The sequence below is a fragment of the Mastigoproctus giganteus genome, chromosome 9 (assembly GCF_048544385.1).
Source record: "Mastigoproctus giganteus isolate SK-2022 chromosome 9, ASM4854438v1, whole genome shotgun sequence".
In the NCBI taxonomy this organism is placed as follows: domain Eukaryota; kingdom Metazoa; phylum Arthropoda; class Arachnida; order Uropygi; family Thelyphonidae; genus Mastigoproctus; species Mastigoproctus giganteus.
In genome coordinates this window covers 187,068,959-187,094,949 of record NC_143583.1, presented here as the reverse complement: position 1 = coordinate 187,094,949, position 25,991 = coordinate 187,068,959, and the positions used below count along the sequence as shown (strand labels likewise).

Below are 25,991 nucleotides of genomic sequence, written 5' to 3'. Positions count from 1 at the left end.
ATGACTCCTCTTTCTGGAATTCTTTATAACAGTTAGAATTTCTCCTTTGTTCATTTTACTGATCCCTCTGAGGTGCCTGGTTACCAAGCTTTGTAGCACACATAATTGGAGCCTTTCCTCGTACCATTGCCTTTCTGCTGATCTCACCATTTGAGTTGCCTGTCTTTGGACTCTTTCAAGAAACTCAGTGTTTTTTTTTTTTTTTTTTTTTTTTTCAGATGAGATCTCCATACTTGAACATAGTATTCCAAATGTGGTCTTACAGTTGCCTTATACAGTGGGATTATGACCACCCTATCTCAGGATGATGTTCGATAAATCATTGTTAGGACACCATGGGATTTCCTGGCTGCCTGTTTACACTGCACAGAAAACTTCATATCTGCCAGTATTATGACCCTCCCCCCAGTTCCTTTTCTCTTCCACTGCTTTTAATTCAATCCCACCAAGCGTATAATTTATTTGTGGATTCTATTCTATTCCCCAAGTGTAAAACCCTGCATTTAGCAGCATTAAAACATAGCCCACTTCTCTGACCATCTCTGAAGTCTATTTAAGCCATCCTTGAAGGATCACTGCTTGCCATTTTTGAAGCAATTAATCAGTCGAGGTTTATTATAAAATCCAAACAGAAATCCACAGACAGAAAAATGTTAGGTAAGCTGAAGTATAAAAGCATACTGTACTATTAACCAACCTATGCAATATTATTATGCCGTAATATAAAACATGTATGTTGTCAGTGAGTGAAAATTAATTTCTAATGCAATGTGGACATTAAAAAAAAAAAATGACCTATTTTCCTCCTGCATACAAATGCCTATTCTCCAGATATTTTAAAGTCAAAAGTTGGTAGTTATGTTAATGTTTAAGTTTGTAGTGATATAAAAGTGATTAATGATAGGAATCATGGCATACTACTAAAGTAAGACCTAGAAAAATTAGGCAGGTGAGCCTCCAGTTGAAGTTTAACTTTGATAAATGCATGGTACTACATATGGTCAGAAGTAATACCAGAATAACATTCCATTTAGGTGGTACCACACCCGGGGTGGTGGACAGTGGAGAAGAGAGAGAGAGAGAGAGAGAGAGTGAGAGTGTAATTGTACAGTTTGACATGCAGTTTTCTGAGTAGTGCAGACAGACTAGGACAGCTTGTGGGGTTCTGTCGATGATATATAGTTTTGTGGGCAGGGACAAAGGTGTTTATCCTCTTATATAAGGCAGTGGCTAGGCTGCATCTTGACTACTGCATACATGTTGGGAGTTCCGTTGTAGTAAGGGATTTGTTGTGGATCTGTTGTAGTGGGTACAGAGAAGTGCCACGAGATTAGTCAGGAACAGGAGTATTGTCTAGTCACCCAACTCTGAAATTATAAATAGAAGTACCCCATCTTTCAAATAAGTGACATTTAACTTTTGATGATGCCATTTGTTTGAAAATAGCGAAAGACTAAATTGACTTGAGGTTTAGGCAAAGTTTGTTCTTCTGAGGGTATTAAGACCTTTGCATTAATTAGACAGTTTAAATCCTTTTATTGCAAAAAAGGCAAGATAATCATCCTACTTTTCATCATACCCATTAGTGCTTTGTCACAAGGATAGGTACATAGGCCAATATGATTATCTGAAGAAATCTCACCTAAAAAAAAAAAAAAAATGTGGAACCATTTAAAACTGGTAAGGGCTGGTTGAATAGATTTAAAATCCAGGGAGAAGCTGCAAGTGCAGATCAAGGAGCCGAAACTTTCAAAAAAGAACTTGTTAAAATTATTGAAGAAGGGTATTGTGTGTTATATTGTTGTTGTTACGTTATTTGGTTTTTAGGAGCATTAGCAACTAAGGCCTTATTGCTCCAGGGATATGCGGTGGTCATTCTCTGACCTTTCCGCATCCTCCGTATTCGGTAGTCACGGGCTCGAACCCCGGTCTAATCAAAAAGCGTGTTCTCCTGCCCACCTGGCTTTGGAGGCACCTTTATGTGTTATACTTCTCAAGTTTTTAACATAGATGAAGCAGGACTTTTGTGGATTTTGATTTTGATACAAGTTTAATTTTGATACGTAAATAGTTACCACATAATTATATACGTATATAATGCAGAATATTTTATATGTACAAATATTTGAATATTAAATATTTTGACCGACATTTGTGCATCTTTTCACTACCGTTTATTGTTGATTAGGAAATATCCTATGGCACCGACCGCAACTCACAAATACATATGTTACCTTATGGGAATGCGGCACTCACTTAGTGCTCTGTTTTTCCAGAACAAATTATCAGCGTTAAACGGGAGAGTCACCTGTATTGTGTTATTTGGTTACATTTTTTTTAAATGAATTGTTCATTTTTAAAGATTTTTTTAAACACTGAGGAAATAGGTGGGAAAAGCTTGGCAGTGCTTTATTTTAATTCTTCATTGAAATAATGGGCGCCTCCGTAGCCAGGTGGGCAGGAGCAGCAGTGCGTAGCACCCTCTTCTTGATTAGACCGGAGGTTTGAGCCCGTGACCACCAAATACGGAGGATGCGGAAAGGTCAGGGAATGACCACCACATATCCCCGGAGCAATATGGCCTTAGTTGCTAATGCTCCCAAAAACCAAATAACAAACAAACAAACAATTGAAATAATTTCAGTTTAAAAAAAATAATAAATAAAATAGTTGTGTTGTTTTGAAGAATCTGAAGTCAGGACCACAACCCATATTAACATGGAGGACACTACATCCAGATGTCAGCTGTCAGGAGTGACAGAATAGTGATTTTAATGTGCCCTTTTCATTTGATAAACACGAAAAGCAGCATTTGCTGTTTGCATCCAGGTGAAGTGATGACTTGACATAGTCCTGCTTACAGTGCTCAACTTTGCAGTTTTGAACTCACAATACCATCAGGTATCCAATGCAGAGGTGCCTAGCATTTGGTTTGGTATGGTTGTCAAAAAACAGAGGGTGAACTCGTAATATCTGGGACAGAATTTGTAGTTTTGCCTCTGCAATTTTGCTTGTTTTCTTTATTTTAAGTGTCTTTACATCAGCAATACTGCCATGTCCGCTTCTTAAAAATGTCATGCATGTTGTGCATTCAGCTTTCTTATCAAAGCAATTTTTTTTCGTTAAAGGTCTATTCATAAAAGTCTAAAATATTCTAAAAAATATTCCTTTGAATATTTTTCCTTATAAACACAATTAACATGGGCATTTTACTGAATGAGGAGAAAATAAAATATTTGATGCTCTACATTATCAATAATTATGAAAGATCTCTTCTGCTTGCTTGATTATTTAAGGCATAAAAACAGTATGAGATACCAATAACTATCTTGGGCTAAGATAAGGAAAGCTAACAGGAGACTTCAGTAAACTTGCCGGACAAACTTGGTTTGCCCCATGGTAAGCAGATGGTATGTGCTATCGGTAGTGGCAGTAGAATTTGATACTGATGTATTGATCAGTTTTTTCTCATTATTAAAAGCAGATTATTGGAGTTCATGAGTGGGCTGAAATTTACTTATGGGTTCAACCCCCCCCCCCCCCAAGACCACCTCAATCTTAGGGTGTTTATCCCCAATTCCTGCTGTTTTAACCCGATAGGAAAATGACTTCTACTGCCACTACCGATAACACGCACCATCTGTTTACCGAGAATGCAGGGAGAAACTGCGGTTGTGGGAAATGAGTTTGCCCGGTAAGTTTACTAAAGTTTCCCGTAGTTCTCATGTTGGCTTTCTTTACCTTCGCCATATCTTGTACTGCTTTGTTCTTGAACTGGTAAGTATTAATTGAGAATGATTGGCAGCAGTTTCTCTCCCCTTTGGTGAAAGGAAAAAAAATTGAATTATTTGTCACTACATTATAAACAAACTTATACAGAATCTTAATTGTGATAATATAATATTATTTGTTCCATGCCATCTTTTAAGTCAGAAAGAGTTCTGGCCAGGAAGGCAGTTGTCCAGGGGGCCCAGTGTTCTCTAGGGCCACCATGCATTTCAACTGATATTAATCCAAAAAATGGAATTTTTTTTTCTCAAACGTAGTATTCAATATTAGTAAATGGAAAGCAATAACGAATAATGTAATACTATTTATTGCCAAACTCAAGTAATTGCAGATAGAATATGCTATTTTGTACCTCATTTATTTTGCCATCACTGAGTTCGTATAGCTATGCATAAGAGTTGTTCAGCTAAGATGTTTGTCACATTGCTTCACTGATCTACATATTTTTGTTGAAACCATGCAACATGTTTTTTTTTTTTTAATTCTGCATCCAAATTGAAACTGTTCTGTGAAAGTGTTTTTCAATGGACCAAAATCATGAAAGCATAGGCCAACAGACATTGGCTGTACACAGGGCATCTGAATATTTTCCAGCGTATTTTCTGAATTAGGTTAGCTGTGTGCCCACACTAGCATGAAGCAGGATGATTCCGTCTGTCAATTGATTCATATATTTGATGCTGAGGCACAATGATTCAAAGTTTCAGCATACCATTTTGAGTTAATGTTAGCATTAGTTTCTTTAAATTATAACATCAGAAAAATCACAGTAGTCAGTTGTCTATCATAACTTTACCTGCAAAAATCTGGGACTGACATTTTTTCTCTATTGGAGATGGAAGCTACTTCTAGTTCACACTGAAAAGTTTAGACCCTGGTTTAAAATGGATTTCTTGTGGCTCTTGCTTTTCTTCAGTTAAAAATTGAATAACTGCATACCAATCCATTTGGGATATACCATCTCTTTGAAATTTCATACAAAAAAAAAAAAAAAATTGCACACAGCCAATGACAAAGTTTAAATGAAACTGAAATAGTTCTTGTTATGAACTAGCATGTTGACATATCGGTTAAGCATGTGTGCATTAATTTCTCTCACCCTGCGGAAAACTGTAATGCATCAAGTGTGTTTTTATTGAATAGTCCTCATGCTTTTATTCAATATACAGATTATGTTTATGGAGATCTTCAGAAAAATAAATAAATGGAAATTTTTTTTAAATTTTAAATCAGCTGCTTTGTTTTTAACAAAGCCATGATTAAATTTTGGATAGTGAGAAGAATACGCAGAACAAAATCATTGTTTTTAAATAAGCAGACTAAACAAGACCATACAGAAAGTTTTGAATACCACTACAGATCCAACAATTAAATCAGAAATTATGTCAGTAAAACATCTCAATGTATATTTTGAATTTTATAAGCACAACCTATATGGTGTGAGATATTAGGATTTTATAACAAATTTCTATACAAATAGAAATTTGTTATAAAATCCTAATATCTCACATACATGTATCACGGTTTTAAAATTAAAATATTTGACTGTTTCTTTTGTTAGTAAATATCACTGAAAGGATTTCAGTGATATTTACTAACAAATTTTTTAGTAAATATCACTGAAAGGATTTCAGTGATATTTACTAACAAAAACTAATTTCCTTATTTTACAGCCTCAGTGCTATTGAAGGACTTGAACATAACCTCAGAGTTTGATAAAGAAGTCATCAAAGAAAAAAAAAAAAAAAAAAAAATGAATGTGAATCCAATAATCAAATTAATGCTTGATGCATAAAAATAATTTAAAACACTTTTTTTTTTAATTTTTTTTTTTTTTTTATTGACTATACTGTCATGTCAGTAGAACTATTTGAAGGAATTGTACAAAAATTATGATGATATTTTGGGATTTTTATGCATTAGTGATCTGAAAAATATGGATGATGCAGATCTCATGAAAAAGATGGCAATTGTTGGTGGAAATAATCTGCTCTAGGAACTGTATTAATTATTCTTCCTTACTAATTGTAGTAGAAGAAAAATATTTAAAAACACTTTGTTCGAATGAAATAGAGGACATATATCCAAATCTTCATATACTCTGTGACGTTTAAATTTCAGCATACAGAAGGAATGATTGGAAGTGCATGAAAATTGGCAGGTGGGTGAGTTGTACTGATATATACAAATGGTTAAATTACAGGACTAATCAGGCAGAAGCTTCGGCTGACATAGAAACTAATGTACATATTGTGGAGTTCAAAGCAACATAACTTAGTTGGCAGAAGCCTGTTAACTGTGTGTTACACAGTGCCAGATTAAGGCATGGGCTAGCAAGGTCTTTGCAAAGGGTGCCAAAAACAGAAGAATAATGAGGCAAAAAATATCTATATCCTTAGTAAAGGGTGCTGAAAAATCTTTCTGCCTGGAGTGCAGAAACACCTTTGTCCAGTCCTGGTGTCACACACACAGTTAACAGACTTCTGTCTTGCAAGAACAGGCATCAGAATACAAGGAGATTGCAGAAAATTCTGAGACATTAAAGTGCTTATACATAGAATGCAGATAGCCACTTACCGGGAAACCAGCAGCAACATGCAGCTGAAGCTTCTCACTGGCTATGAAAACATAGAAAGCAGCTTACCAGTGCAACTTCTCGGTATATGATGGGGTAGGTTTTACAGGCACCACTGAATTGCAGAACATATGATTTCTATTACTAAGCTAAATACAATCAAAATAATTTCTTTTTGTTTTATGTTAACTGCAGATGGAAAAACCTAGATTTATTAGGAAATATGAAACTGGTGTGTGTGTGTGTGTGTTAGCAATTACTGTCTTTTTTTGTGCTTTAAAATATTAATGCATTTTTTATGCACTGTTGGTGGTAGAAGACAAAACAGTAAGGAACTTTTTTTTTAAAGCATTTATTTACGAAAAAAATCAATGATAATAAAGTTCAGTCTGGTATTTTCAGAAATAAAATAAGTATAAATCTGAAAAGTGAAGTAATTAAAAGTTAATTTTACATACTCCAAAATTTTATATCTTCGTTGTCATACTGATAATTTTTTTTTTTTTTTTTTTTTTTAAGATTTGAAAACAATAAGGAACTGATGGGTACACCCCATCCCATGAATTATAGTAGACAAACTTTTGGATATAATAATTTATACAATGAATTCGAAGGTTATGAAGGGCAATTTGATTAATAAAAACATAGACTAACCAATTAATTCTACTTATTTATTAGCACTTTACAGATAAATATCAGAAAAAAATAATTTTTTTTTTTTTTTTGTCCAGCAGTTTGACATTTTTGTCCCATATTGTGCATTTTACATAAATGTTTGAAATTAAAATTTCAGTATCCATGTTATAACTTCTGTAGTACAAATTTTCTTTACATCACCATGAAATCTTGCTTTCCATAGCAAAAGCAGTTCATATTATTACCTAAAGGCCAGAGGTGCCAGCAATGCATATCCAGTTGACTGACATCTGTACTTCCACTGGGAACTAGCAAGCTTAATTTTTTTGAGGTAAGCTGGTGGATTAAACAGGAAACAGTAGCCAATGCCCCATGCTTTTATTATATGCACTCCCATTAACTTGCATTATTCATTTAGGCTACTTGTGGCTGCTGGTTATAGGTAAGCATGCCACCTGAGTTCTATGTGTAAGCATCCTTACATACGACACTGATATCGGCAACTTATTGGCCGATTATCGAGAGGCTGGATGGCTGCTTTGTTGTGCAGCAGAACATGTCGGCCATGACAATGCTACAGTGCACAGATGTTGGCAACAGTGGCTGTGGGAAGGTATCACTGCTCATCTAATGCATAATGGAGCATAATGGGGGGGACTACAGAATGGGAGGATTGTCTTATCCATCAACTGATTTACACTACACCTATAGCTACATTGGCTGCCATCCAGTAAGCTGTGGCATCAGCTGGTTGTCACCCCATCAAACACCAACTAGCAGAAGGTGACCACCATGCATATTGGCCATTATGTCACTTACTCCTAACCATTGCTCATCAACAGCATCTGGAATGGTGCCATGTGCAGGTCTCCTGAGATAACAAAATGGCATCAAGTTGTCCTCGGTGATGAATCCAGCTTCTGCTTGGGGGACCCGATGATCATTGCATAGATGTGTGGCCATGATGTGCATGCAATAATTCTAGATCCTAGGGCATGCAGTATGGCATTCAACTTGTTGAATGCCATACTGCATGCCCTGCTGGTGTTGTAGTTGAGGGAGAAATCAGTTTTGATAGTTGGTCATCATTGGTGTTCGTCAATAGCATTCTGACTGCACACATCACTATGTCGCCAGGATTCATGAACCTGTTTGATTGAACCTCCCTAGCTTGAGTTTTAGATTAGATTGTAGGAAGTTTTCTTTTAGCCAGTGAGTAGTTGATAGCTGGAACAAGTTGCCCTTGCAGATAGTTGAGGCTGACAGTTTGAATAAATTAAAAGGTCTACTCGATACTTACCTGTGTGAGAAGGGAAACATAATTTGTGTGTTCTTATCTACTTGGTTGGAATTATTTTTTATTTTTTTGCCAGTGTAGCAAAAGCATGTGGCTTCCTTGTACTATATGGCAAATACTGTTACTATCTCTCTTACTGGAGTGCCTGATGCCATTTTTCAGTAGGGACAGTGCCTGAACACCATACTGTAATGGTTTCCTCTGAGTTTCTTCATGGTATGGATGTCAAACAACTATCTGTTTTGGTCAGCTAAGTCTCTGGATTTCTCTCTCACTGAGCATATGTGGGCCATTACTGGATGCCATCTACAGAGCCACCTGCAGCTGGCACAGACCACAGTTCTGTGGGACCAGGTTTGTAAGAGGCTTGTTGGGAAATACCACAGAAGGCTATTTGACACCTGTACAACTCAGTGCCAAGACACTTATCTCAATGTATCTGTAACTATGGTGGATCATATTTATTATATTGCATCATATTTATTCACACAAAATGATGCTTACAATGGACAAAACACATTAGCATTTGCAACTTTTATCATCTGTTCTTAACTCCATGGCTGTCATTAATCCAAGTATTCTCTCTATATTCCTGTTCCTTCAGGCTGCTACAATTTTGATGTCACAGTGTATACATTATGTGTATTATATTAAGAATTTAAGTTAACAGCTCTAATAACTGTCACTTCAGCTGAATGAGGTTCCTCAAAATTCAAATATAATTAAATTATTTCTATTCAGAAACAAGTTGCTTTCTCAGATATCACAGATAATTTGGTAGGAAAAAGTGTGGTTACTTGGTAATATGTTTCCATATTACTACTTGTGATCTTGTAGTCATGCAAACAATTTTAAGATGTATACAAAAATGGTGAAAATTAAAACATTTATGTAATTGTAGTACAGTTGTGCCCCCCCGTATCAACTGATTTGGTATCCGCTGATTCAGTTACCCGTGGTTAACCACAAAAAAAAAGAAAAGAAAGCTTAACATACTCGCGTGCCCAATACGATGCTTCCCTTTATTTTTTACCATGTTGATTTTAAATCGAATAGCTTCCCTTTATTTTTTTCAGTGTCACGTATGGTTTGATCACCAACATTATAATGGTTCTTTAGAGATTTAACAGATGCATCGTTTTCAAACTTTGGAATAATTTCAGGTTTTTGTTTAATCTGAAAGCACAACTCTTGCGTTTGCCCATCATTTTCGTGATTTCTAAACAACAAAAAAAAAAAAAATCCGACATCCCTGACATAAAACAAAATTTGTCCTTTTGCGGTGCAATAGAACACAACAATCGACTCACCAAAGAAAAACTACACATTTGGTTTTGGTTTTTTGGTTTTTCTCCGTCTCTTTTTTTTTTTTTTTTTTTTTTTTGTTTTGAGCGGTAGGTGTGAATATAGCAGGGGTTGTAAGATAATAGGTACACTAATCTCCCAATGACAACTTATAACACCAGTTCTTGTCGCTTATTTACAACTTGGAAAATATCTGTTTATACATATTCTCTTTCTCTTTTTTTTTTTTTTTTTTTTTTTTGTTTTGAGCGGTAGGTGTGAATATAGCAGGGGTTGTAAGATAATAGGTACACTAATCTCCCAATGACAACTTATAACACCAGTTCTTGTCGCTTATTTACAACTTGGAAAATATCTGTTTATACATATTCTAGTTATTACTTGAATTTTATGATTTCTGGTTGATTTTTTTTTTTTTTTTTTTTTTTTAATTTGGAGTCTTGAAGTGTCCCGGTTAATCCAGTCCTGGTAAATCAAGAGTCTGCTGTACTTTATTCTTACTGTGTGTTCGATTTATCAATTAAACTTTATATGTACGTATGTACAAGAAAATCACGTTATATATGGGTTCAGCAGGTGTTCGCTTATATCTACAGTTTCAGCCATCCACGGTAGGTCTTGAAATGTATCCCCCACGGATATGGGGGTATTACTGTATATTGTTTTTTGTAAATAAAATGTGCCACAAAATATTTTTTCCTGGAGCCCTGCAAAACTTCTATCCAGTCCTGGTGGTGCCATCAGTGCCTTCAATGCCCTCTGCCAAGTCAAAAAATAAATAAATTTTATGATGAAGCTTTTGCTTTTTATTCTAATGAAACAAATGCTTGTCAATACCCTTATATACACTCCCAGTAATGAGTGTATATATCAGGAAGGAGGTTGAAATAAAAATCCTGCAAGGCTGCATTAACTGAAACAGAAGTTGAAAAAAAAATATATATATATATATATATATATATATATTTCTACTTCTGTGTACCAACTACACCTCTGACTGCCATTGTGGGTAGCACAGTTGGTAGGATCACCATCCTCTCTACACACTGGGTGGAAAAGACCTGGGTTCAAGTCCTGTTGATAATGGGAGGAATTTTTATGGGCTTTTTCACAACGTGGCTGAATTAGTTGGTCTCAGGTGAAGATAGCATGGTTTTTTCATTCAGCAAACAGAAAATCAACCTCAGAAGACCTCCAGGTATTGTCCTGACCTCCAAATTCCCCAGACATCAATCCCATCGAACGGAACACTCAATTTACAGACAATATACATGGAGCAATATGACCATTACTGGATGCTCCCAAAACCCTAGTTCAACAACATTTCTGACTAAGTTATGATGCTAGGCAGCTGTGAAAAATCAGTCATTTCTCCAGATAAAACATTTTTATCACTTTTGTCATGTAGGGAGGAAGTTAACTGAAATAGATTCATATAATGTTGTGTTCAGGACTGAATTCCAAATGACTAATCTTCAACCTACCTAGTCAGATAGTGTTAACTTTATATTAGTAGAGATGAGAACTGTACTTTTGGAAAATTGTCAGCTTTTCTAAGTAGAGGAAGTTACCAAAAATATATGATTATCAAGTGGGAGTAGCATTTGAAAGTGAACATCAAATGGCTGTCTTCAAAAGAACTATTAGACAGGTGATATTAAATTTGCATTGGTAACTGTGGACTGAAAACTTTGTTTGCCCTGCACTGAAATAAAAAGAAATGTTCTTTGAAATCATATGAAAGTACAACTTTGACTAATTCTTAAGTCATAATAGAGTAAAAAATTCTTATATGTGCCACTCTTCTCCCAGCATAACCCTTTAAAAACATCTTTGTATAATTCAGAATCATCCAACTTTTGTTATTATTTTTAATTTTTTTTTTTTTTTTCTAGGGAACAAAACAGATAAAATAATAGAATTTTTTTTATCTGCTTTTATATTTATTGTTTAGTTTTAATAATTAAATACTAAAATACAATGCTATATTTGACAGTAATAACATTCCTGTTGCAATAACATGGTATTTTGTGCTTCAATAGTTTTAAGCTTGGTGGGGGGGGTATGGCATTTAGAGCTGCCTACGTGCTGTGGGCTGCTTAATATGAAGACATGGGTTGGATGCATCTGATATAATTCCTTAAGAGTCACATATATGAATGTTAAAGGGAAGGAATTTCATACCTTTAGCTGAGCCCTGTTGTTAAGACTGATGGTATGTTTATCCTGGTCTCTCCAAGTCCAGGGACATTCAGATCGATCAGGACATTTACAAAGTCGAACCACCATAGGTGACATCCAAAATCTGTTGTGAATAATGTTACAAGCTGTTCTTGGACTACTACACACTGATAAACTCCTTTCAGAAGTTACCTTGGTAAAAATTAGGAAAATATGTGTAGAATGCATTTTAGTTACTCTTATTAGTAATAAAAATGCAGAGGTATAAATAACTGCTTTAAGTTTAGTGTAAGGCATCGTGTGTCCTGTTTATATGGGATTACAAGGGATCAACATTTTGGAAAGTCTGAATTTTTATATTTTTTTAAAAATCAGAGGAAGTAAGTTTTTGGTGCAACATAACGAAAGCAGCGATATTGAATTTTTAGCTTACTACAGCAAAATGACTGAAATGGGAATTAAGGGTACCTTTGCCTTACCAGAGTGGTTTTGTTATATTTACCACTTCATTCATTATGAATATAAATACAATTGAAGTATTAGTAAGTAATGGCCATGTGGTGGAAGGCTTATGCTGCACCAGCCAAAAAAATAAAATAAAATAAATAATTATTTTATTTTAATTTTATTTTTATCTAGCTAACCTTTGAATTTCCCCAAACTGTCAGCCTCTACCACCTGTGTAGGTAACTTATTCCAGTAATTTATAACTCACTAGCTAAAGTATTATTTATATATATATATATATATATATATATACACACACACACACACACATACATAATTCTAATTAAATACAAATGCATCTAAAATTTGGCCGGTAGTTTGATCTTTGTATCATTCTGTTGCAGCGTGGATTTGTGTAGCGTTCGAAATGTTGTGGTTCACTGACGAGATGAGGCATAATGGTCAGTCTTTCCTGTTCAATTCGTTTTTATAACCTGTTCTATTCTTTTCTCTATTTTAATCTTCCCTCGCTATTTAAACTTAATTTCTGTACTGTTGGCAGATTACATTTACATATGTGTAATATTTCACGGTTTCTTAAACTGGTGTCTATTATAAGGGAGATGCCACTAAATTTGCATTTAATGTGTTCTAAATTAGTTATGTGATATTTCACGTGTTTCGGAAACTGGTGCCTATCAAAAGGGGGGGGGGTGCCGCTAAATTTTCATTTAATTAAAACTCTATTTTCAAAATAATGTTTCCCCAACATTACACTAATCTTACTTTTGCATGTTAAATTTTTCGCTCTCTGGTTTGCCACGCTACTGGCATACTTCCATTTCTTTTTATTGTAACATAATATTACAGTTATATATATATGTGTGTGTGTGTGTGTGTGTGTGTGTGTACACATACACACCAATACTTGGTAATACAAGAAAAAAAGTAATTTCCTTTTCAGAAAGTAACCCTTGGATAAAAACAAACACTTGTACCTTGAGCTTCCAGTTCATAAAAGTGAGATGAACAAATTTTTCATCTTACAAACTTTTCCATAACTTCATAAAGTATCAACGTCTGAAAGTAAAATATATAAGAAAGCAATATTTTCAGATTTGATAGTCAGTTATCATTGGTGTTCAAGTTTGTTTAAAGTATGCTTTTTATGTACCCACATGATGAAAATGCAAATTATGAACAGCATTTCCTGTTAAGTAATTTCTCTTGACAATATTTTAATGAATGTATTCCTCAGGAAAACTGCTATTCCTTTTTGAAAGCATTATCATGTTTCCAGCGATAAACAAGCAGCTTTTTGATAATTTCATTGCAGCCGTATAATGTGTAAAGAGTTTCCATTGGGTTAGTCACACTGCAGTTTAGCTTATACAAATCAAACAGCAGTATGAACTAGTGGTTAATCAGTTCTAAGCCTGCACTAAAAAAAAGCAAGTTATTTCTGTTTATACAGTTGCATACCTGCTCTACAACTGTTTATTTCTATTCAAATTATACATTAATAACTTACTGATGAGCCAAAACATTGACCAGCAAGTCATCGTGCAAATCGAAGCAACTGCAGGTGAACTACGGCACGTGCAGGGGTCGGGACACTGTATAAAAAACACCTGATACTGAGCTCCGTTAATCAGTGTTACTCTTGTTCTTCAGATGGGAAAGACACCAGCCTTAAGCGAGTTTGACAAAGGCCAAATTGTAATAGCCATATGACTGAGTCAGAGCATATCCGAAATGGCATGGCTGTGGGGGTGCTCATGGTCAACCGTGGTTAGCACCTACCGAAAGTGGTCCGAGGAGGAGGAGGGACCCACGAACTGCCGGCATGTTCTTCAGATGGGATAGGCAGCGGACTTAAGCGAGTTTGACAAAGGCCAGATGACTGGGTCAGAGCATATCCAAAATGGCACAGCTGGTGGGGGGCGTCATGGTCAGCCATTGTTAGTACCTACTGAAAGTGGTCTGAGGAGGGGGAACCCACGAACCGCCAGCAAGGTGTTGGGCAACCACGGTTCATCGAGCTGAGTGAAGGCTCTCCCGGATGGCAACTGTGGTGCAACTCGCCAGTAATTGGAATGCTGGTGACGGAAGTAACGTGTCACAACACACAGTACATCGAACCTTGCTGAAAATGGCACTGCGTATCTGCAGGCTGCTCTGAGTGCCCATGCTAACCAGGGTTCACCAGCGACAGTGTCTACAATGGGCATACAAGCATCGAAACTGGACCTTGAGTGATTGGAAGAATGTCATCTGGGCCGATGAATCACGTTTCCTGTTGCATCATGTGGACGGCCAGGTACGTGTGCATCATTTACCTGGGGAAGTGATGGCTCCTGGATGCACCATGGAATGAAAACAAGCCGGGTGGTGGCAATGTTCTGCTGGGATACCCTCTGTCCAGTCATCCATATGCCAGGCACTCTGACGTCTACCACCTACCTAAACATCATTGTTGACCAGGTACACCCTTTAATGACAACTGTCTTCCCCTCTGGCTGTGCCGTCTTTCAGCAGGATAATACAGCATGCCACACCGTCCGGATTGTTCAAGACTGGTTTGCGGAACATGAGGAAGACATCCAGGTATTGCCCTGGCCTCCAAATTCCCCAGACATCAATCCCATCGAGCATCTGTGGTTTGTGTTGGAACAGCAACTCCGATCTGTGGCATCTCAACCATGGACCTTACAGGAGTTAAAGGATCTGCTGGTTATGTGTTGGTACCAGATACCACAAGACACATTTAGAAATCTTGTAGCGTCCATGCCTCGCCGGGTACAAGCTGTTTTGGTTGCACATGGAGGACCAACATCGTATTAGGTAGGTGGTCATAATGCTTTGGCTCATCGGTGTATGTTCTCTATATACAACTCCGATGCCATTATGCTAAATTACAGTGTTGTAATGGTTTTTTTACTAATAAAAAGCATTCGTGTATTAGTATTAGTAATGGGTGCAAGAAAGCCTATGGCTTATGCTGCACCAGCCAAAAAAAAACCGAATAAAACAATGATAAAAAAATAAAATAATAAATAAGTAAATAATAATAATTAATAAAAGAAAAGAAAATTAAACCAATCATCCTATGTGCTTCCCTCACCCAAAGGTACTATCCAGATCACCTTTGAATTTCCCCAAACTGTCAGCCTCTACCACCCATGTAGGCAACTTATTCCAGTAATTTATAACTCACTGGCTAAAATAAAACTTCCTGCAGTCCAATCTAAACATTTCCTCCCGTAACATGAATTTATGTCCCCTAGTTCTAGCATCATTTATAATCTTGAAAATTTCGTCCTCGTTCATTTTACTGATGCCTCTCAGAGCCTTAAACACCTCAATCAAATCTCCTCTAAGGTGTCTAGTTTCCAAACTCTGCAACACACATATTCAAAGTCTTTCTTCATAAGGACACCCTTTTGCCAATCTTACCAGGCGAGTTACCCGTCTTTGCACCCTTTCAAGAAGCTCGATGTCTTTCTTTAGGTGCGGTCTCCATACTTGAACACAGTATTCCAAGTGTGGTCTAACAAAAGCCTTTTATAATGGGATTATCACGTCCTTATCTCTACTTGCAAAAGTTCGATAGGACACCATGGGCACTCCTTGCAACCTGTTTACAATGCTCAGAGAATTTCATGTCTGACCGTATCGTAACACCCAAGTCCCTTTCCTCCAGTACTCGGTTTAGTTGAACTCCACCAAGTGAATAAGTTATTTTGGGATTACTGTTTCCCAGGTGTAATACCTTACACTTTGTTGGATTAAATCATAGCTGCCATTTTTCTGACCATTCCTCTAGGGCTCTCTGAAAAAGCTCAGCTTGACAGTGATCATTCACTACTCTACCAATTTTAACATCATCTGCAAATTTAGACATCACGTCCTCTATCCCTTCATCAGTGTTGTGTATGAAAATTAAAAACAACAGTGGTCCTAATACTGATCTTTGGGGAACCCCCACTTCTTACATCAACACAATCTGAGGAACAGCCATTTATCACAACCCTCTGCCTCCTGCCCTGAAGCCATCCTTCTATCCATCTAAGGATTTTCCCAGTGATTCCAACCTGTTCCAGCTTATAAAGCAACCGCTCATGTGGGACTGAGTCAAAAGCTTTGCTGAAATGTAAATAAACAGTGTCGAAATTATTCCCTAAATCCAGCTCGTGAGTGACCCTTTCAAAATAGTGAACCAGATTTGTTAAACATGATTTTCCCTTTACAAAACCATGCTGAGTATCCTTGAGAATTTCAATTCGATCGAAATGATCCTGAATTCCAACCTTGATCATTGCCTCCATGATTTTCCCTACCACTGAAGTCAGGTTGATAATTTCCCACTTCACTCTTAGAGCCACCCTTAGGTATGGGAGATACATTGGCACTTTTCCAATCCAAGGGAATCTCTCCAGAGTCTAGTGATGCTCGCATAATTAGCCTCAATGGTTCAATACACTCACTTGCAACCTCCCTTAAAATTATAGGGTATATTCCATCAACTCTGGCGCCTCCGTAGCCAGGTGGGAAGGAGCAGCAGTGCGTAGCACATGCTTCTTGATTAGACCGGGGTTCGAACCCATCACCACCAAATACGGAGGATGCGGAATGGTCAGGGAATGACCACTGTATATCCTGGAGCAATATGGCCTTAGTTGCTAGTGCTCCTAAAAACCAAATAACAAACAAACAAACAACCATCAACTCTAGGAGCCTTACTGGCCTGTACACTCGAAAGTTTTTTCATTAAATAATCTTGCGAAATTTCAATGTCATTAATTACATATTTTTCAACTTCGCTCCCACAATTTCCCATTGCCACAAAAGGTTTTTCATTTGTAAATATCGATGCAAAATAACTGTTGAGTTCATCTGCAACGGCAGCTGGTGTATTGAATACTATCCCCTTTCCCTTACGTAAATGTCCGATCTGGTTTGTCCTGCTCTTCTTGGCATTTATATACGTGAAGAATTCCTTATTCCCCCCCTCTTTGCTCTGTTTGCTAGCGATTTCTCATAACCTGCCTTTGTCTGTCAAACCTTATCTGTGGCTCTATTACAGATCATCTTGTAGCTGTTATAGGCTTCAGTACTTTTTATTGCTTTGTAACTTTTCCATGGCACATTTTTCTGCTCAAGTAATGTGGCAACTTGACTATTCATCCAACTTGGAACCCTCCTCGTGGAGTATTTTTTTTTTTTTAATGGTAAATACACATTCAAGGCATCTGTGATTAATGTTTTAAAAGCATACCACAGTTCAATTGTATTCATTCTCTGTGCGATATCTTCCCAGTTAATAGAGGCCATGTAGTACATTAAGGCATCGTAATTTCCTGTTCTGAAATTAAAACCCATTCCTTTGCCTTTTACTGCTGCTACCTCTCTCATCCACCGTAGATCTCCGTGATCACTTCCTGCTACTGGTTCCTCTGTCAGCCCTGTTATGTCATCTGATTCGTGGGTGATGATGTGGCTAGGAAAATGTTTTCTGTAGTACTTTCCCTGACATGTTGATACAAATAACAGTCATGTAGTTGATTTAAAAATTTTGTTCCCCATGTCGAGTTTCATTCCCATTTACTCCAATCAATTAGAGGCAAATTGAAATCACCCATAATAAGACATTGATGCTTACTTGCCCATTCCATTTGCATGTAGAGGCTTTCTTCACAATCGCCTGGTCTGTAGATTACTCCTACTCGCATTATGTCATTAGTCCCCACATGAATAATAATATTCTCTTTATCCCCCTTAAAATCTGACAATCTGTTGGTTACATCGATAATATTTGCTCCCGGGAGACATACCCTGGTTCTACTCCGCCTATCCTTATTACAAAAAATATTCCATTTCCCTGACAATGGAGTCTCCTAATAAAACAATGTCCTTTTTAACCAGAGTAGTTTGCACTTGATTTTTCTGTTTTGAAGCCCGAATCAGGTGTGCATCACTTGGTAAATTGCTTGAGTCCCTGATGGGCCCCCAGATACATTATTCTTGAGAGCAAGTACCCGTTTTTTCAGTGACTCAAATTGTTCCATCAGTGCACCAAATTGTAATTTAAGATCGTTGCACTCCTTACATCGATTACAAAGAAAAGAATTCCCAGGTGAGCTATGATTAGTCACCAGGTCGACCTTGGAAAACATTCCACAGGTTCCCAACGGATTAAATCACGACTCACCCGTAAATTGCCATCGGCTAATTCCGTGTGAGTCACGATACCCTGTGATGTGTTTAAGGCAGATCTCGTAAATATCAATGAAAATTAACTTTTAAAAATTATATCTATAATATTATAAAAATCAAACTGTTACAGGAAAACCTATAACAAAATAATCTAACAATATATAAATAAATCAAATATTTAAAAGCACTAATCAACAGTAATCCAATCCACTTAACCGAGGAGCCCTGACGAAGCGCATCCGCTCACCTTGAATGCCAACACTCGAATCGAATATATACTTAAAATCTCCTCACATGCAGCCTGTTGTATACTGCACTAATGATATTATTTTATGGTTATCCCATTTTCTTGCATTTTTAAGAATGGGCATTTTATTTTTTGAATACACATCCTCTGGGTATAGCATATCTATTTAAAAACTTTTGATTTACAAAGTTTTACTGAGTGATCTTTTCAGTAACCGTGTTTGTAAATTGGGAGGTTGCTGTATGTTTTTCACTGTGTAGTAGCATGCAAATGTATTTTCAATCCATACACACATTCATTAAGAAGCAATTCAAAATTGTTCATTTTTAATGCCATCTTTATTTTCTATTTGTTAAGAATATAAACTGAAAAAAATCAATTTTTTTATATTGAAAATCAGTTTTTAGATACTTTTCTTTTTTTTTAATAGGCCCGAATTTGGGCATTATGTACTGATATCATAGACTAGGCGTCTGCAAGATGATCTCATTGAGGTGTTTAAGGCTTTGAATGGATTGAGTTTGCTCAATCCATTGCTCAAAGCCTAAATTCAAATGGAGGATGGTTGCAGAATAGATATGTGAACATTGCCTTTAGCCAGCAGGTGGTTGATTACTGGAACAAACTTTGATCTGATGTGGAGGATGGATAGGTGAAATGGGAACGTTTTTTTTTTTATTATTTGCTGTATAAGCTTGCTTTCTTACATCATTTGCCACTACTTATACTACTGTTGGTGAGTAAAACTTAAAAAAAAAAAACACACACACACGCTTCTACAATCAGTTGTTGGTATATTGTATAAACATCTGAAGCCAGTATTCTTAATAACTGGGTACAAGAGATGCTAATTATCCGTGCTGTTTATCCTAATTGGGGGTCAGTGACATGGATGGAATGCTTGTCGTTCCTCCATGTTGATATATCCAGCCGAATTTTTACAAGCCAGCTGGCCACGCCTGACGTTCTTGGGTTTTTTTTTTTTTTTTTGTGTGTTTCCTTCACCCAACGTCATTGCAAATGTTGAAATGTTTATCGTATTTAGTAGTCACGGGCTTGAACCCTGTTCCTCAAAGAGCACGTGCCACTGAACTTGAGAACTCCTGACCACTCGGTTACATTGTAGCCTGAGATACAAGAGATGCTACTAAATTTAAATACTTGTTTTGTAACACTTGATAGTTATGTGCAAGAACAAAGCCTAAACAATATTTTCTTTTTATGGCCAAACCAATAATGAAGAAAAATTTAAATTCCCATTGACATCACTTAATAGATACTTTAATTTTTAAATAAAAATCATTTTTGTGATTGCTTAAACACCTACAGGACACCAGGATTCCCAAATAGATGGTTAAAAAAATTCTTTGTTCATTCAACTAGGTTGACTTGTACAACTTTTTTTAGGCACGATTCCAAATCTCTGATTGGTTTTGCTCCTTCATGCCAATGATTTGCACAAAAGGAAAAATAAGTATATTACTTAAAGCTAAGTATACATATATTTCAAACATACAGCTGGCAATGTTCAGCACAGAGCATTAAGACCAAATTGGTAATATACACAAGTGCTCATCCAGACAAGACTGCAGCAATAATTCAGACACAGCATGGGTAAGGGAAAGTCTTGTCTGAAAAATTTGATTGGTGGTTATGATGTGGTTACAAAGGAACTGGATGCAAAAAAATAATTTTGATATCATATACTTGGATTTCGGGAAAGCTTTTGACACTGTTGTGCATGGAAGACTACTGTACAAATTGGAGCAGAATGGTATTAAGGGTAAGTTACTACAATGGATAAAAGGATGGTTGAGCGGGAGAAGACAGAGGGTGGTAATCAATGGGTGATGCTCTTCGTGGACTAATGTTATTAGTGGAGTCCCACAGGGTTCGCTGTTGGGTGCACTGTTTTGTTTATTTATCAATGATATTGATGAAGGTATATCAAAGCTTAGTGTTGAAGTTTGCAGATGATACAAAGGTTGGCAGGGTTGTTAATGACAGTAATGGCAGTGTGCTATTGCAACAGGATCTAGAAAATTTGGGCAGATGGGTGGGTAGAAGTAACCCCACAGAAACGTACCAACTGTGTGGTACTACACTTAAGGTGGTAGAGAATGAAAAAGACCTTTGAGTGATTATGCAGTCAGATATGAAGTTTTCTGAGCAATGCAGACAGGCCATGGAGTTTTGTCAATGATATATAGGAATTTTACTAGCAGGAAAAAGGAGGTGATTGTCCCTCTGTATAAGGCAATGGTCAGGCCATGCCTTGAGTACTGCGTACAGGTCTGGAGGCCTCATTTTAGGAAGGATGTAGATTTGCTTGAGCGTGTAAAGAGAAGGGCAACAAGATTGGTAAGGAGAACGAAGGGATCCTCTTACCAAGAGAGGCTTAAGTTCTGCAAATTGCAGCGGCTGGAGACTGGACACCTGCGAGGTGATCTCATTGAGGTGTATAAGGCCTTGAATAGGCCTTATACACCTCAATACACACACTGAATTCTGATGGGATTCTTCCACTTGTTCAGATTACTAACCTAAGGGGACATAAATTCAAATTGGGGAAAGACAGATGTAGAATAGATGTGCGGAAATTTGCCTTTAGCTAGTGGGTGGTTAAGCTGGAACAAACTTCCATCTGTTGTTGATAGGTTAAATAAATTTAAGGAGAAACTGGACAAACATTTAGAGGGATTTGTTTTGTAAATATTTTTTTTTTTTGACTGATGCTGCATAAGCATACACTTGCTTTCTTGCATCACATGCCACTACTACTACTCAATTATCTCACTAAATCAATATTTCATTAGTGGTGTAGTACTTTTGTTTCCCTTTCTGTCCCCTTGACGTGGGCACCTGTACGCGATGCTGCTGGTTTTCCAGGTTAGCATCACTGGGATCTAACACCCATACCTTGGTTCCAGGGTTACATCATTGGAATCCATCGTGTGCAGCCGCGACCTGTGGAATTCGGAAAGGGGGATCCTGGAGGTTGAGGGGCCCCGCCTTAATACACCACTTTGGCCCTTGCTTCGACAAGACGGGTGGTCCCGGACTAGCCCGACTGCGATCAATCGGCGGGTGGTTCTTACTGCTAGGGTTAACTGCGTTCCAATAAGTCTCCCTCCCTTTGGTCCTGGGACGGGATCAACACCTATTGGAAATGTGGGTATGGTGCTCCTAAGCGAACTTGGCATCCCCTTTGTGTACACAGTCCCTGCTAGTTCACGAGTGGGCTTCCCCTCGTAGGGCTCCATGGTGGGTGAGGTACTTAGGGCATCGGAAATTTTTATCTCCCTCCTATGAGTAATTTAAATCCTCCTCCTTCTAGGGACCCAACAAGGTCCCTACCTAATCGATCGTCAGATGAGAGTGACAACAACAATTCTGTTAAAAGAGCCAGAACTGAGGAGAAAACATCATCTGTGACACCTCTTTTCCCCATTCTCCATTCCACCGGAGAGCAGTCAATTAGGAAAATGTCACCTTTCTTTATCCAGAAAGGATTAGAAGGGATGGCAGGTTCACCCAAATCCGTAAAACGGCTGTGTTCTGGAGATATTTTAATTGAAGCATCAAACACAAAGCAAGCCGAAAAAATTTTGAAAGCCACATCTATAGGGGGAATACCCATCATCGTAACCCCTCACAAAACTTTGAACTCTTCACGAGGTGTCATATCAGAGTGGGATCTTCGTGTTTTTGAAGAAGAGATCTGCTCTGAATTAAAAGAACAAGGAGTGACAGCTGTCAAGCAAATATCCATGCATAAGGATGGAAATCTTGTCCCTACCCGAGTTCTCATCCTAACATTTAACACCCCACGGCCACCAAGTTCCATCAAGGCAGGGTATTTAAACTGCCCAGTGAGGATTTACATTCCAAACCCACTAAGGTGTTTTAAATGTCAAAAGTACAGCCACTCACAAACAGCTTGTCGTGGTAACCCTGCCTGTGCTCGGTGTGGTGCTAAAGATCATGAGAGCAAGGAATGTCTAGCTCCTAAGCCTAGTTGTACTAACTGCCAAGGAGAGCACCCTGCATACTCTTGAGCATGCCAGCGGTGGAAGGACGAAAAGGAGATTCAAAAATTAAAAACGGAGCTGAACATCTACCCAGAGGCCAGAAAAACGTATCCGACCAATAAATAGTGGGAAGGCTTCATACGCCCAGAAAGTTTCTGGTAAAATTACCATTGCGACCCAAACTGATATGACTGTTCCCCCAAAGGATTCTTTTACTCCCATTGCCCGCTACTTATTGAGTTCGCTAAAGCCACGCAAAAATCGCAATCAGCTGCCACTCCAATATTGGTACCTCCCAGTGCTCTAGCATTAACAACAGCGAGCACTAAATTAATATCACAGAAAAGTGAACTGCCCACTTCAGGGCAAGAAATAATGGATGTCGAGACCAAAGAGTTCCAAGGAGTCTTGGAACTCTTTGCGGAGGAAAAATGGACACAGGACAGCATCCATACTTCCCCAGGAAAGATAAATCCAAAACTGGCAAAATTAAGCCCTCTGCACCTCGGAAGTCGCCTCAGAAGTAAAAAAAGCAATTTCGAAAGAAAAGAATAAGAAAGGTGAAGCATCCCTTAATACCCAAGAAAACATGGACGTCGAGCAGAAGGAGGTACAAGAAGACTCAGTTTTGGAGCTCTTTGCTGAGGAGGAAATGGACACTGAACGTCCATACTTCCCCAGGAAGGATAAAGCCAAAACTGAAAAAGGTAAGCCCTCAGCACCTCGGAAGCCGCCTGATGCACCCACCAAGCCAAAATAATGGCTACATTTCTACAGTGGAACTGTCGTGGATTCCGGCAAAATACTGATGACATCAAGGCACTCCTGCAAAAGCACAAACCAGCTTGCTTTTGTATACAGGAGACTTATTTAAAGGCAAATGATGACATGCATAACATTACCATCATTCGTAAGGATAGAATTGTGGATGGTCCTCCCCATGGAGGAGTCGCAATCCTTGTCGGCAACCAGATCCCATTTCAGCCTTTGCAGCTTACAACTAGCATTGCCGCTGTAGCAATTTGTCTTATAGTGGGGTTCTTATTAACTGTCTGCTCTGTTTATTTGCCACCTGGGATTGACATCCCCCAGAAAAACCTTGATGATCTTATCATGCAATTGCCTTCCCCTTGTTTAATTCTTGGGGATTTCAATGGACATAATACTCCGTGTGGTAGTGCTAGCATCAATGGAAGGGGACGAGTTATAGATCATATGCTCACTGACAATGACCTCTCCCTCCTAAATGTGGGAACAAACACCTTCCACGTGCCTACATTCTCTGCCATTGATCTATCTGCTCCCGCTCTCTCCTTCCTTCACTTACTTGGGAGGGAGAAGAAAACCTATATGGAAGCAATCACTTCCACGTGTTAACTACGCTAACTAGTGGTAGACCGTGTCTGCCATTTAGTTTATCATGGTGGAAGATTGATCAGGCTAACTGGAATGCCTTTCAACATCTGGCAAATCTTGACATCACTACAGTCAGTCAGGAGCCAATCAATGATGCAGTCATGTACGTCACAGAAACAATTATCCAAGCAGCTGCAATTGCAATCCCAAAATCGGCCAGCCAGTCCCCACTATTTCTCAAACCTTGGTGGAATTCAGAATGCACGGCAGCAAAAAAAGCACAAAACAAAGCCTGGGGGATATTCCGCCGTTATCCCATGACTGAAAATTTAATATCATTTAAATGTGCACATGCGAAAGCGTGTTATGTATGATATCAGAGCCAAAGGAAATCTTGGATTCGTTTTACATTGTCCATAACTCAGGCTGCTAGCTCGAAAGTAGTCTGGGATAAGATCCGGAAAAATGAAGGGAAGATACCCACCATGCCCTTCAGTGATCCTCGAGCACAACGGATGTCCAATTGCAGATCGAACTGCAGTTGCAAATAGTGTAGGGGAAACATTTGCAAAAATCTCTGCAATAACATCTTTTCCCGCAGAGTTTTTGGCCCTGAAAAAGAAAAGTGAGAAAAATCCACTGAACTTCTATTCAAAAAGGCTTGAATCGTATAACAAGCCCTTTTCACAGGAAGAGTTAAAAGCAGCACTCTTTCTCATGCATGCAAGTGCTGGAGCCCAATGACATCCACTACGAAATGTTAAAACATCTCTCACCACAATCACCTTTTAATTTTGTTTAACAGAATTTTTATTAACAAGCAATTTCCGGATTCCTGGCGAAAGACTATCGTTCTTGCTTTCCCAAAACCAGGAAAGATCCTAGAAATCCAAGTAACTATCGTCCTATCGCTCTGAAAAGTTGTTTGTGCAAAGTCCTGGAAAGAATGGTTAATGCATGACTTTTATGGTATTTGGAAATAAATGGTCAGCTTTCCAGGACTCAGTGCGGCTTCCGAAGAAATAGACCTACTTTGGATCGTTTAATCCAATTGGAAACGTTCATTCGTGATGCTTTTATTAAATCCGAGCATCTGGTAGCAGTTTTCTTTGATATTGAAAAAGCGTACGACACAGCCTGGCGATTTGGAATATTAAAAGACCTCTATAACTTTGGTCTTAGAGGTAATCTTCCTCTTTTTATTAAAAACTTTTTTCGAATCGCCAATTTCAAGTCCGTTTAGGATCCACCCTGTCGTGAGTGTTCTCTCAGGAAGAGGGAGTCACACAAGGATCCGTTCTAAGTGTCATGCTTTTCGCAATCAAAATAAACTCCATCAGAGAACAACTTCCACCCACGGTAAATGCCCTCTGTGTTGACAATTTTGCTATATTTTGTCATTCATGCAATATGAGGGTCACTGAAAGGCAACTGCAGAAAACCATTGATCATCTTACAGCTTGGTCTTTGGCTAATGGGTTCAGATTTTCATCACAGAAGACTGTTTGTGTACACTTCTGTCACAAACGTAATATTTATCATGACCCAGAATTAAGGCTTGGGCAAAACAACATCCCAGTTGAAGCAGAATTCAAATTCCTTGGACTTATTTTCAACAAGAAGCTGACATTTTTATGACATATTCGTCAGCTTAGGACAAGATGTGGCAAAGGGCTAAACATCCTTTGTGCCCTTTCGTCAACTTCATGGAGCGCAGATCGTTCTACCCTTCTTCGTCTTTACCTTGTCCATTCGCAACTCGATTATGGGTCTCGGGTTTATGGTTCTGCAAGAGATAGTGCACTTCAGTGGTTAGATCCAATCCACCATTAGGCCATGTGGATAGCCACTGGAGCATTTCACACATCTCCTGTCCAAAGCCTTTACGTTGAAGCTAATGAACCATCTCTA

General features: G+C 38.0%; 2 protein-coding genes across 3 annotated transcripts in view; one reads left to right on the top strand and one right to left on the bottom strand.

Moving 5' to 3' along the window:
- LOC150080951 (uncharacterized) overlaps window positions 1-25,991 on the top strand; it is a 233,556-nt gene that overhangs the window by 194,194 nt on the left and 13,371 nt on the right. The window lies entirely within an intron of this gene.
- LOC150080952 (U-scoloptoxin(11)-Sm7a-like) overlaps window positions 1-25,991 on the bottom strand; it is a 51,017-nt gene that overhangs the window by 20,628 nt on the left and 4,398 nt on the right. The window contains exon 2 of the mRNA XM_090381221.1: window positions 11,787-11,975. Coding sequence (XP_090237347.1) covers window positions 11,787-11,975 — 189 coding nt within the window. The remainder of the gene's footprint in view (window positions 1-11,786; window positions 11,976-25,991) is intronic.